The 13713-nt window shown below is 36.2% G+C and overlaps 1 protein-coding gene across 2 annotated transcripts in view; it reads left to right on the forward strand.

The window, feature by feature from the left end:
- Positions 1–13713, forward strand: part of NKAIN2 (sodium/potassium transporting ATPase interacting 2) — a gene marked incomplete at both ends in the record, with an annotated part of 504555 nt that overhangs the window by 268116 nt on the left and 222726 nt on the right. For both annotated transcript variants that reach the window (XM_084202244.1, XM_084202245.1), the window contains one exon: positions 5708–5788. In XM_084202244.1, the coding sequence (XP_084058370.1) occupies positions 5708–5788 (81 nt within the window). The remainder of the gene's footprint in view (positions 1–5707; positions 5789–13713) is intronic.

The following is a 13713-nucleotide window of genomic DNA, read 5'->3' on the forward strand; positions in this document are numbered from 1 at the left end:
AACTGAGTTCAAGGAACTCAAAAGTTTGTACATAGACATGGGGTGCATGGAAGCCTTTGGAAAGAAATTTTAAACAGCATTGGCTCTATATGTGCAAGCCCTGATTGCTCAAGAGAAAAAAAACATTCCAACAGCAATTTTCTGTTTGGTAGTGACCAGTTCTGATACACATGACAGCTCAGCATCTTTCAGTCAGTCTCGGCAGAGTACACTAATTATTAAAGTATAATGACAAGGAAATAAAATATCAGGCAGTTTTTTATATCTGAGGGAACAAAGGAAAAGAGAAAAACAATACATAAATGTGTGACTGATGAAAGACGGAAGAGTCAAGGAATCACAATGCCAATGGGTTAAAAAATTCCCTGATCCACACACAAGCAGAAAACTAGACTGTCATTGCAATTTGAGGCAGAAAACTACAGCAACTCAAAATGGATGCTACAGAATCAATTCATATTTGCTTTGAAGCAGATGCTCACAAGGATGGACAGTGCTCTGATACTATAGCCACGATTAAAAATAAATGAAAAAAAAAAAGCCTAACAAGAAATATCTAAGTTCTTAATGATAGGAAGAATTCAGCCAAGCAAAACTAGTGGAAGCTGCATGCTGTGAGAATCAACAAGCAATGAAAAAAATCCAGAGAATTATGTCATTTTGCAAGAGCTTCCCAGTATGTTCAGGAATGTCAATGAACATTTATTGAAGTTGAATTAGTTGCACAAAGTCCTCTGCTGCCAGGAATATTATTTGTTGTCAAGACTACTGGTTTTGGCCCTGAGCTCTCTTCAAGTGAGGCCTGTAGATAACTGCTGGGCAGGGAAGACTTTCATCTGAATTATTAAAAGCAGAACACGGTCGCTCGTTGGTCCTCATGCATTCAATCACTGAATTTCTGCCGGGTGAGTATTTGCCTTCAGATTCCTCTTTGGAGTCAGGCTGTGGTTGCTGATCCTGCTCTGCACTGGAAGCTTCCCGCTGATCTGTGGCTCCTGCTGGGTTCTAGAACTGGACTCTCCACCACGTTGTGGTGCCCATAGCCTCACCAGCTCTCCAGGAAAAGCCTCAGGCAGTGGGAATAGGAAGGAAACAGCAAAATGCACAGAGCAGATGCAACCAGAGGTGGTGCCTACTAAGGGGCCACGTGAAGTCCCACTGTAGACTGATGTTCTTTCTGCTTCAGATGGACTTCTCACAGGGGAATCTGGGGGGTTCTCTCAGTTCCAGCCATATGGAAGCAAGAGGCAGAGATTGTATATTGATGTCAAGTATATTGATTCAGAATTTCACTTTTTGTCATATTTGATGGGGAAGAGATAGGTTTGAAAATTGTATTTATAAGTGATATATCTTTATAGACTGGGGAAATTAGGGGAAAATAACTTTAGAAACAAAGATAATTATATTGTAAACAGTTCTTTCTATATTACTGGAAAAAATTACATGCCCTTCCCAGACATGCTGGGCTCTATGTAATCTTTGAAGAACTCAAGTACTGTTGTCCAGATAGAATAAATAATCACATATTTAGTGACAGTGGTAAATGTACTAATTTTAATTGTAGAAATTCCTTCAGGTTTTTTTTCCTAAATGTAGCACGGAAGGATCTTGGGGAATATTTTCAGATTTGGAAGAATCTGCAACTAAAATTGTGTAGATTTCTAAAAATAAAATAAATAGCAAATTGTTAATGACGAGAACATATCAATTGCTTTGAATTTCCACAATGTAGGTCTCAGCCCTTGTATCCTCCAGACAAATGTGTTTGTAACTGACTCATATATCAGAAAAGAATTTGGAAGCAAGAGAAATGCCATGTAAAGTTATTTGGAAAAAAAAAAAATTTATTTAATTTAAAATACTCATAGATATCAGAGTTCCTGGCTATTTATGCTTGAAAGGTAGGGGACATATTTCTCCTTCAGGCAAAGTGTAACAAGAGTTTAGATCAAAGGCACTTGTGGCCTACCTGAACCTTTGCTTCTTGTGCCCTTGTGATCACTTTTCCATTTGGCTTAGGTATTAAGTGATTTAATTTCTTTGACCTCCAGTTTCCCTGCTAGTAAAGTGGAGATAATGTGACTTAGCCAACTTTGACAGAAGTGTGAAGAGAAATGTATAGGTTCTCAGTACTGGTACAGGTATTTTAATATCTCAGTTTTCCATTCCCCAAGAAAAAAAAAATGCATCCTATATTCATTTGTGATGGTTCATAGTGAATGCAACTACACAGTATCATGAAATTCCTAATTCTTCTGAAAATTCTTTGCAGAGGGTTATAAATTCATGTTTACTATTCAAGTCTTCAGTCTTAACCTAGTTATACCTCTTTCCAGTGTGGATCTCCATAAAAATAATAAGCTTCATTGTCACTGCTGTGCCCCTTAGTATCTCCTGCTTGGTCAAGTGTGTATTCATCAAAGTTCTTGTCTTGCTGTTATGTGATTGCTGTAGCATTGTGGCGGCTTCTGTCAGATAATGCCGCTGTCTTGAACTCCCACATTTAAGAAAAAAATACAACTATAGGCTTTTGAAGAACTCTTATAAAATGTGCTTCTAATTAGATACATACAGAGTGTCAGGGGGATTTGTTCACTGTCACAGACCTTCAGTGCTGAATCTCTTCAACAATTTGCTGAAGCACATAGGAAACAAGAGGCATTTATGACTGCATGTGATGCAGAGATAAGAGATGAGCTACATCTAAAGCCTCTGAAATAAGAAATAATGGGAAGCAGAAACATCCTTTTATTTCAAGACAACTAAACTCAGTGTTTATCCATCGAATTCAGGCAACAAGCACTTAATACAACATTTCAAAAGGAAGAAGTTTAAAACATACTTTTAAAAGACAATTTTATCCTTATCTGTAGTCCAATAACAAGAGATTCTTGTTAAATGAGTGTATCTAAATGACAAACAAATGTGTCCATTTTTTGGTGATAAATTAGCAGTAAAAAAGAAAAGTTTTGTTTTTTCATGTAATAAGGTTCTCTGCTGGCACAAGAAGTTCCAAAGTTCCTTGGAGTGTTCTGTTGAATGTCCTGTGCATGTTGAGCTTTTTAATCACTGTTGCCTACATCCAATGGGAGATGTTGTGCTATGAACAGCCAACCTAATGAAACCTGGTTTCCAGTGTCTCTCTCCCAAATTTTTCCCCCTTCATGTTGACTGATAAATGATGACTTTGTAAGTTTTTCTCTGTATAAGAACATAATAGTTTCTATTCCCATTTTTACGCCTATTTTCTTGAAACTTTTGTGGAAAAAGTATCTTTCAATCTTCTTGTATTCTTTTGTCCAATTTGCTTAAGATTGTTCTGGAGCACAAAATATTTTTCAAGGGAACAGAAATTGCACATTTTGTATTTTTGAGAAACCAAACTAAATTCAGTATTTAAAATTTTCGCTAAATTTTCACATTTTTCTATAAGGAATCCAGTTATCTTCATGTGTCAGAAGGTGTGTTTTTATGATCCACATAAGAAAATAAAACATTATGGTATTACAATAATTGGCAAAACCCAACAAGTTAAAATGCTGCAAAGTTGGTTAACAAAGCCAAATTAGGGTTATTGAATCTAAATAGATGTTTTCTTCTCTTTTTTGTAATCATAAAGCTCCATGTTACATGTAAAGAGGGGTGTATGGTGAGAAAGTTACAGGAAAATGAAATGCTTAATATGTTTAATGTCTCAAAGTTTTGTTTAATAAAAATGAGTTTGTTAAGCTCTACACTCTACACCTGAACTAAGTTTCTATTTTCCAAAGTTTTATTAGCAGCCCACATTCAAAGTGTAGATGTGGATTCAAAGTGTAGATGTGGATTAGCTGGGTCATCTCTGGAGATGTTCTGACCTCAGCTGGATAAATCCCTGGAAAACTTGATCCATGCTGGTTGTGCTTTGAGCAGAGATTGAACCAGGTGACCTCCAGAGAGTTCTCCTGACCTAAATAAATCTGTCATCTGTGACCAGAAAGAGCTGACCTATAAAGTATACGTAATCTGTATGCTTTAAATTACCTGAAATTACTTCTGTATAAAGCAATTCAAGCATTTATAGCTGTGTTAGCTTCCATTAAATCAAAACTATTTTTATAATAACTTTTTAAAATCTGAACATGGTCCAACTAATAGCTAGGCTGGCTGGAAATTATTTTGTTATCCATAAAAATAAGAAACTTGAACAGGTCTAAATTTTGGTCTTATTGGATATATTCTCACTTTAAATTCTGGGAAATGGCAAAATAGTTTTATTTTCACAGTAGCTAGTAGATTAGGTTGAAAATGGCCTGTTGAATAATAGACAGTCTAATGCAGAGCATCACTGGCAAGAGAAATGCAAGAAGAATCCTGCAAATGTTGTTACTGAAAGAAGACAAAGAGGTTGTCATTCATGACAAACAATAGTTTATCATGGAGGGTTTTTTGGGTTTTTTTTTGGTATGGAATGGATAGTATACAGTCCAAAATACAGTCTGCTTATTCAGAGTGTGAACACTTGGAGGTGTGCAGAAAATAGTCCTTCCTGATTTGGAAAAGGAGCTATCAACATGTAATCAGTATGGTTTGGAGAAAAGGCTACAAAACATGAAGAGTAAGTGTAGATACTTGTGACAAGTAGGGTGGTGATATACAAGGAGAAAGCAGCTCTCAGCCATAGCAGGTAGGGAATGGTGTCCTACTGCTGTTGTATTTCACATGTATGCAAGGCCTAGTGGAAAGAGATAAACAAACATGCAGAATTGAATTGTGGACTAGAGGATGACTGCAACAGCCATCAGAAAAACATTTGAAGATCCTCATGTTTATTAGGTGGCGGAATAATTTGTCAAGGGAAATTCTTAAATACAAATATCCGATAAGATTAGCAACTGCAGGTCAGCCTTTTATTGTACAGGATCCTCCAGCATTACAGCAGCAGAATTTACTTTCCAGTCCTAGCACATAAGGTCTTATGAATACAAAACAGAAGCAGAATAGTGGACAGAAGGAGAGAAAAAAATTGTATTCTATTACTCACATCAGATAAATTAATAAGATGTTTGGCAACTACCAATGAACAGATATTACTTAAATATGAATGCTTCTCCTATACATTCTAAGACAAAAAAAAAAAAATTAAAAGCCCAAAGAAAGTGGCAATTTAAAATGCATTCTGCCTCCTGAAGGTGTTGAATAATTATGAACCTTGCTTTGGATGGTCACAAAATTGCCCCATATTTTGTTGAAATACTGCAAAAAATAGATAGATAGATAGATAGATAGATAGATAGATAGATAGATAGATAGATAGATAGATGGATGATAGATAGACAGACAGAGATTTTCTTTGGTTTCTTGAGACTAAATCTGAAGTGTTGAAAATATCCAGGGCTAGTTCAATTAGGCTGTTATTTAGTAAGTTATAGTTGAATTACCCATTTGAACAAAGAAAGAGAGATTAGTCTCAAATTAAAATGTCAGATTTATCAACTGTCTGCTGTGATAGAGGTTTTCTGCTGGGACTGAGTACTCACTAGGTCATAGACACTGTGTCAGGGAAAAGGAAGAATTTATTTGTAATTCTCTCATATGTGTAACATTTTTGTTCATAAGCACCATACTTATAATCTGGTTTTGTCTTGGATTGATCTAATGAACTAAGTTTAACTCAGTTGAGAGTGGAATTGTTAATTCTGTGTTTCTCTCTTCCTCCCTACAGTATGCTGTCTGGCTGGTCCTTTGGGTTACATGGAACGTGTTTGTTATCTGCTTCTATTTGGAGGCTGGAGACCTTTCAAAGGTAGTTGGATACGTTTAAGCCATCAGCTCTTTGTTAACATGCCCCAGCCTGTGCTCTGTTTCACTCATTCTTTTAGTGTTACCTAAATGAATGTCGTAGCATGGTGTCAATTTGGAATATTCTGGGTATGTTAGAAACTTTTAAACCAGACAATAATGAGTGTATACATTCTGATGCCCACAACAATAATTGTATATATTCTTTAAAAGAAAATTACCTCTTTTTGTCCTCCTCAGTAGCCCTGCAATGCAAATTCCACCCATGTGAGAGACATTAATTAATGGTTTCATGAATACAAAACATTGCCATCTCAGGGGCAAACAAGTATTTATTGTACCTTTTAGCTTGCTGTTACTTTGCTGGATTCCTTTCAGGGGTCTTATACACAGTATAATAGTTGTAAAACAAGGGGTTTTTCATTAAATTAAGATGTAAATTGAGGTGCCAGAACAGATTGCCATTTGGCTTCATCAGTGTTTTTAAAGTTTATGCTTCTGGTATGAATTTTTCCTTGAACACTTATACATAGTAAAAATCTATAGCAAAAATATATTTTCCTAAGAATGACATATTTATAGAGTTTTATTGACAGTGTGATAATGCATTAAGTGGCAGTTGGTAATGGCCTCATACCAACACTCCTACTTTCCAAGGTGTTCCCAGAAAGCTGGCACTTTGTGGGATAAAAAGATTAGCAGTGGCAACAATTTTTTTTAGGGTAATATGCTTCCACTGGGTCTATTTATTGCTGAATTATGCTCACAGTGCTATGAACTGGCCATCTAGGAGAATCCCTCATGTCAAACATCACAGTGTCTTCTTGACTCAGATTTTAATTCTTTTACCTGATTATAGGGAGTTTAGCCCAACTGTAAGTTACAGATGTCATCCTCTGATCCTTTGTGAGTTACTGATACCTTTTTATGCAGAAGGTTAAACACAATTATAGGAAGAATAAATGAGGCAGAGATACTTCCTTGTGTGTTCTTTCTTTCAAATCACCCCCAAAGTACAAAAAGTACTGGAGACAAGGTATTTCATCCCCGTGTATTCTGCTTCTTCAAAGATACTGACTTCAAAAGGATCAGAATTTCATTTCCTGAGGGTGTAAAGTAATTTTCTGCAGGTAAAACATTACCCTTTCCTGATTTTATGCTTTCAGACAGACCAAATCTCATTAAAAGCTTGGCAAAAACATAGCAAATAAAAGAACTTGCATATATTATCTTTTATTTGGTCAAAATTCTTTCTTGGTTGCCAAGAGAACTAAGATATATAATAAACCAGTCACCTGTTGTACAGTTATACTCAACCCAATCCACCCTCTTTCCACCTGCTTGTTTCAGCCACATGCTGAACTTGTAAACTTGTAAATGTTGGGATGCTTACCTTGCCTTGGGAAGTGAATGGGGGTGGGAGAAATGGAAGAAGGAGAAGTAGCTGTTTGAGCACTGCACATAAAAACAGGGTAAGAACCTAAAGTGCTAGTTGGAAATTAAATGGGCCACAAATGGTACCTAAACATTGAAATTTTTTTTTTTTGAAGTTTAAAAATCATCATCTAGAATGTTTCCCAAACAGTCATAGGGTTCAGGTCTATATTTTAATGCAGTTTAATCTTTTATTTGGTCTCTAGAGGTATTATTTGCTCCAGTGATATGATCTACCTTGAAATACCCAGTAGAGGATATTCTTTCCACTTCAATTGGCTTTCAGAGCACCAGAGTTGATAAAGAGATGGAGAAAAGGAAAATTTCAGATAAAAATGGATTTTTAAAAATGCTAGAGGTCAACTCATTATCTACAAGAGATCTAATTCACATGTGGGGCATCATTCTCCTCTCCTTTTCAACTCAAATGCTACGTCAAGGCTTACCCACATGGGAAATATTCTAGAAGATCTAGTGCTTGGAAATATCTAATCTAATACATCTAATGAAAAGATACCCCACTATTCAGGTTGATACAACCTACCCCCCCCAGTCCAGATCCTTCAGAGGCTCTGGCTGTAGGCATCTTACAGAATAGATCATTTCAAGTGTAATATTTCGTAGGCCTACTCATAAATCTTGCACTGAATCTTCTTTATTATTTATATTTTCATCTGGCAATAACTGCAATTTTAAATCTGTGATGATAAACCTGGGTGTTTCCTTTTTTTGAAATGGTAGGTAGAACCTTGAGAAAAGCTCTGGGTCTGAACTAGTTCTAAATAGAGAATAAAAAAAAAACCTTTAGGCAAGTACCAGAGGGATGCCTCAGAGGTTGTAAACCATGAGAGAGGATCCTGTGCACCATGGCTTTAAGAATTGATAGGTTAAAATTACAGCCTAATAATAGTTCAGATTGGTATAGTTTATTTTTATATGTATTATTTATAGCTTGCTACAAAATAAAATAAAGAGAAGGCAGGGTTTTTTTCCCAAAGTTTTAAGAAAGCTTTTATTCCATGTATACAACAATTTTTCCATCATCACCTGCTGAGAAAATGGAAAGGACATATTTCAATTGTTAATATACTTATTTTACTTGTGGGGGTGGAGGTCATGACATTTTTACAGCTTCTCCTTATTATACTGAAACACAGAATCACAGAATCACAGAATCACAGAATCTGTAAAGACTCAGAAAATTTCAGAACAATGAGATAAGCATCTCTAAAGAAACTGAGGAGATTCAAGGACTATTTGTGAACATCCATGTAAATCTGTTTGCATTATACACCCTTACAATCATAGATGTCTTGTGGAAAATGGTGTCACACCAAGTATTTTCTGTCCTTGAGGCACAGTTATCTTTGCTGAAACTATCACAGCAAGATGGAGTATTTATGGCTTTATAAGAATGGTTTGCAACAAAGAGGAAGTACAATCACTTGTTCTTAACCTTGATTTTTTTATGTGGATCTGTGAATAAATGCCTAGAAAACCCACTTCACAGACTTACTTTTCAGTATTATTCTTCAAAAATATTTAATTAGTTTGTGCGTTGCTTTGCTGACTGGTGACTGCCATACTCTCTATAAGTAGGACTTTAAGGTGTCAGGACTGGTAATATTATTTGTAGCACGTGAAAAGCATGACCTCTTATCTTGAATGAGGCACATCTGAAGTACACTAGTGAAACAGAAAAAAAAAAGAAAAGAAAAGAAAACATAATAGAAAGCATTTCTGACAAAATGTAATATTTCTGTGGTTTTTTTAAACCCAGGAAAGTAGACAAGGAGATAAATTCAGCTATCTCAGAACAACAGCAGAAAATACTCATGTGATTAAGGACAGGACAGCACTCTTGATTCAAGGCATTTAAAAGCTTCCCCTAATGATGTCTTATGATACCAGAAGCAGAAAATAGGCAGAATAAGAACTATCATATTCCCATTTTTAGTTTTGAAATGAGTAAACCCTTTTTGCTGAGAGAAACCCTTTCCTGAGGTTGCACTGGTCCCATCACAAACATGGGAGTGGAGACTGTCGCTGTCAGCTGCTGGAAATCGAGGCAGAGGGTGGGTTTGGGGTGCTGGACAAGGGGGCCCAGCTGGGCCTCAGGGTCCAAAGCAGCCCTTGCTGCACTGGGTCCCATCCTTGAGTCAGTACTTCTGGTTCTCTTTGCATTCAACTCTATTTGTGTGACCAGATCCAAGAATTCTCCTCTCACTGTCGCTCGGCTGAGCTCTGTAATCACTTTACCATAGTTCCCAGAGTACTATGTGAATATGAGCAAGAGTACACTTCTGAAAAGCTCCATTTAACTGTGGAAATTGACTTAGTTTCTATTTTTAAGGCATTCTTGATGTCTTCCTTATTTACGGAAAAAACAAGTTATGATTACTATATTAAATTATAAGGTTGTACTTATATATTTTTTACACAAAAATTAGATGTTTGAAAGTCAGTCTGATATCAAGAAATACCAGAATTAAGCATGATCTAGCACTCTTCTACATTTTTGCATACCTTTTAATGATTAAGTCACAACTGTGTATTTTTCTTTAATCTCTGGACCACATGGCCTGTTTCAGAGATGAAGTTTTGGCAGTTGGGTGAGGCTGACATACTGGATCTTACTCCATATACTGCAGCAGTCAGAAAAAGCTTGATAACAATATAAATGTAAATCCTGTAGTTCAGTTCTGATCCGAAAACATGCAGAATAAGAATATGAAAGGTTAGGTACAGAACTCTGGCACCTTAGATCTCTAAGCACAGAAGTGATACTGTGTACATAGATCACTGGGCATAGCCAAACTGTGGTTCCTCATTATCCATTACACAGGTCTGAGCAACTGTTCTTAATAAGAAATAAAAAAAGGAATTTCTATTTACATTCAAATCATGTTACTTCCTTTCCTATATTGCCCTGTTCTGCAACAGTGGAAACATGAAGGAATAAGTTTAAAATATGCACTTATTTAAAATTGAAATTGTTAAATATAATGCAAAGAAGTGAATTTTCTGTAGTTATTAAAATATAAACATAAAGAAAAATGTGTAATCAGGTTGTTTTCTGCCAGAAGTTTTAAGGGAAATTAAAGGTTTCTGAACCTACTTTCTCTCCTACCTACCACAAATAACTGGAAATATAAGATAACTTAGAGTTACAAAATCACAGACTTATTCATGCTGGAAGAGTCCTCTCAAGGTCCCTTAATCCAGTCTCCCACTCAGAGTAGCACCAACTTAAAAGTTCTATCATCTTGCCCAGAGTTTTAGTTTTAGCGTTTTAGAAGTCTTCAAGAATGGAAGTTTTCATAACTTCTCTATTTCTTAACCATTCTCATTGTAAAAAAATTTCTCCTGATATGCAGCTGAAATTTCCATTGCTGCAATTTGTGGCCTTGTCTCTTGTTCTTTCACTGTGTGTCTCTGAGGAGAGTCATGCTCTACTTTTTCCAACATTCCCTTTAGGCTTTTAAGTGAAGGGTCTTCTATTTGTTCTTTCTGTAGTTGGCTTCCTATTTTCTAACCACAGGAAGTTTGTTGCACCTCAGAAGAAAAATGCTAGTTATCCTGTAATAAATAATCAGTTGACTTTTCGCACTTTTGCTTTGCTCTGGGAGAAAAATGAAGGATCCTCGCACATATGTAAAGCTATATAGTATCTTACGTATATAGGTTGTCTATGTTTGGGAAAAATACTAACACATTCAAAAAGATTTAGAGTCCTTCAGTTCAAAGACAATGCAACTTATGCAAATATTTAGGTTTCCTTACCTTGTATTTAGCAAACTACTGACAATCTTGTATATAAACCCTGCAGTCTAGTAAAATGGTGCAAATATGTAACTCTTCCCTATTCCTGCTGAGGTAAGCAAATCAGGAGGGTTAACCAAAGCTTGGTGAAGGCTCCCAAGTAACTGCTAGGGAGCAGTAGGAAGACAGTGTCATGGCATTGTTGGGGAATATCCTTGGGGAGAGAGTCAGCTCTGCAAAGCTGGAGGAATGAAGATTTAGGGAGAGGGTTTGCTGCTGTTTCGTTATCTGCAAGTACTGCCCACTCAGTAGCTGGAGTGCAAGCTAGTCTGTTTTCCATATCATGAAATCACAGGAATAAAGACAAACGTAAGAAATCTTGTCCAGCTGCCAATGTGCAATCTGTTTAAAGTCAGTGTTCACATACTCATGGTCATGGTAAAGTAAAGCCAGAAGGGACTTTAGGATACAGCCATCAGTTCTGCTTCCTCCAGCCAGACCCAGCCAGCACCCCGCACTGTGGGGGAGCAGCTGATGCAAATGATCTCAAGGAGGAAATGAGCAGTTTAGAAATCCACCTACAAATGATGCTCATCCATTAGCAACTTTTCATCACTGAGAAATCCTCCTTTCCCTCGTTGATCTGAGATGTTAGTCCAGGATTAGACAGATATAGCTGACTTTTAGTTGCAGTAGGGCAGCCCATTCTTTTTCTTTTCCTGTTCCATTGGGTTACTCTAAGGAGAAGAGGAAGAGGCATCAATGGTCAGAGCACCTCCTGTCAACAAATTAGCACCAGCAGAGATTGCTGGTGGAAATAAATGGAGAGGATGGCAGGAAATATGGGAGGGTGGGAGGAAATATGGAGCCTATTTTTCCTCCAACAGTTCCTGCTTGTCCCTACCACCTTATTGCACAAAATTATAAGGACCAGCCAGAAATACACCTTGTAGTAAGTAGTATTTTTCCATTTGAATATCCCAACCTTGGCAAGTACACATCCACCTATGTGTCTGACTTTCATATACCACTGCTTGGATTGATACCTAGTTGCTCTGAAATACAGTTTATATCCATATGCAAATTAACTGCAATAATGCAAATTACTTCAGGATATGATTTGCATAGCTTGTCACTCATGCTGCTTAAAAAACATGCTGGCTATGAGTGCTGAACACTTTATGCAGCTAATATGCTCTGATTTTAAAGGGAGAGTTTCATACATAGATGAAGCTGAGGAAAGAACAAAACAAAAGAAATGGGTAATTCATCTTTAGCATAACTCAGTTGTAACAAAGCAATGAACTTGGCAAAAAAGATTGAATTTACACCAGTTATGTGTTCATTCTACATTACTTTGTCCATTGGTATTATTATTATACTGCTTTGATTCCACATTTGCTCATTATTTTTGTAAAGCAGTGGTCATTAGCAATTAAATATCAATGTCGTACATACTCTAATAAAACAACCTGCAGGATGGGTAATTTTGAACATATTACCTTCCTTGGATGTTGTTTTAACAGATGTCCTGTTAAGATAACAGAGAAATTAAATTAGTTTTCAACTCAAAGCATCTGGTTAACTTTGTAGGTAAATGCCTTTGAGCAGTTAATCTGACCAGGGTTTTCAGATAAATAGCTATCAGAATGTTTTAAGTAAATGATTTTATTTTTTCACTTCTATTACTTAGGGCACATTTGACATGCTTGATCATATATCTAACAGATGAAATTGAAAATAGTGCTGGCAACCAGCAGTGTTAGGTTATTCAGGGGGTAGTTTCACGGGTAGATACTATTAAGCATGCTTATAGTTTTAGAAAATTTAGTTCTGCAGCAATTTTTAAACCTCAAGATCTTTACCAGCTGGAAAATAACTGATTATAAAATGTAATCTGTTTAATACTGTAGACATAGCATATGGTGGAATGCATTTAGATAAAAGTGGAATTTTTCATCTTTTTAATGGTGAAGTGAATTGTGATAGCAAATCATTCAAAGTATAGAAAACTATGAAATATGATTGTATATATTTTGCTGATTGCAACAGTTTTATCTTTTAAAATCCTGGGACACGTTTTACATTGAGTCTATGAATAAACATACATCTTCCTGTTGATTTATATATGCTCACTTTTCCCACAATTCAATAGCTTTGCACCAAATACAGAACACATGAAAATAAGTGCAGTGACTGGTTAGATGGTAATTCCACATGATGATTTACTTATGTGTGTGTTTACACATATATTGAGTACCTTAGTTCTACTGTTAAGATTGGTAAGCATGCACTTTAGTGTGTACCTTAAAGCTGCAGATATAATAGTTACATGAAGGCTTTCCTATTTATCTAAAGGCAGGGCCATGAATATTTCTGCAAGTCTTTCAGACATTACAGCCAAGACATTGCAGAAAAATATCCAAATATATATTTATGACATTACTTTTAATTATGTATTAATTATATTGCAGTACCATCTAGTGGCCCCATTTTGATATCAGGGTGCCATTATACTGTGAACCCTAGACACACATAAGTAAACTAAATGGTACATACTCTTCCTATATGATTCTGTGAGAATGGGAGATTCTGTGAGACCAAAAAACAGTAGACTGCTGTGAAAATCCAAAACAGTGTTATGTCTTTGGAATTCTTCATGAAGTCTGGATTTTCACAACTTTCTTGTCCTATTTTTCCCCATGTTTCTCATCTCTGGGAGGATTGATAGTT

Source organism: Fringilla coelebs (genome assembly GCF_963513975.1).
Source record: "Fringilla coelebs genome assembly, chromosome: 3".
In the NCBI taxonomy this organism is placed as follows: Eukaryota; Metazoa; Chordata; class Aves; order Passeriformes; family Fringillidae; genus Fringilla; species Fringilla coelebs.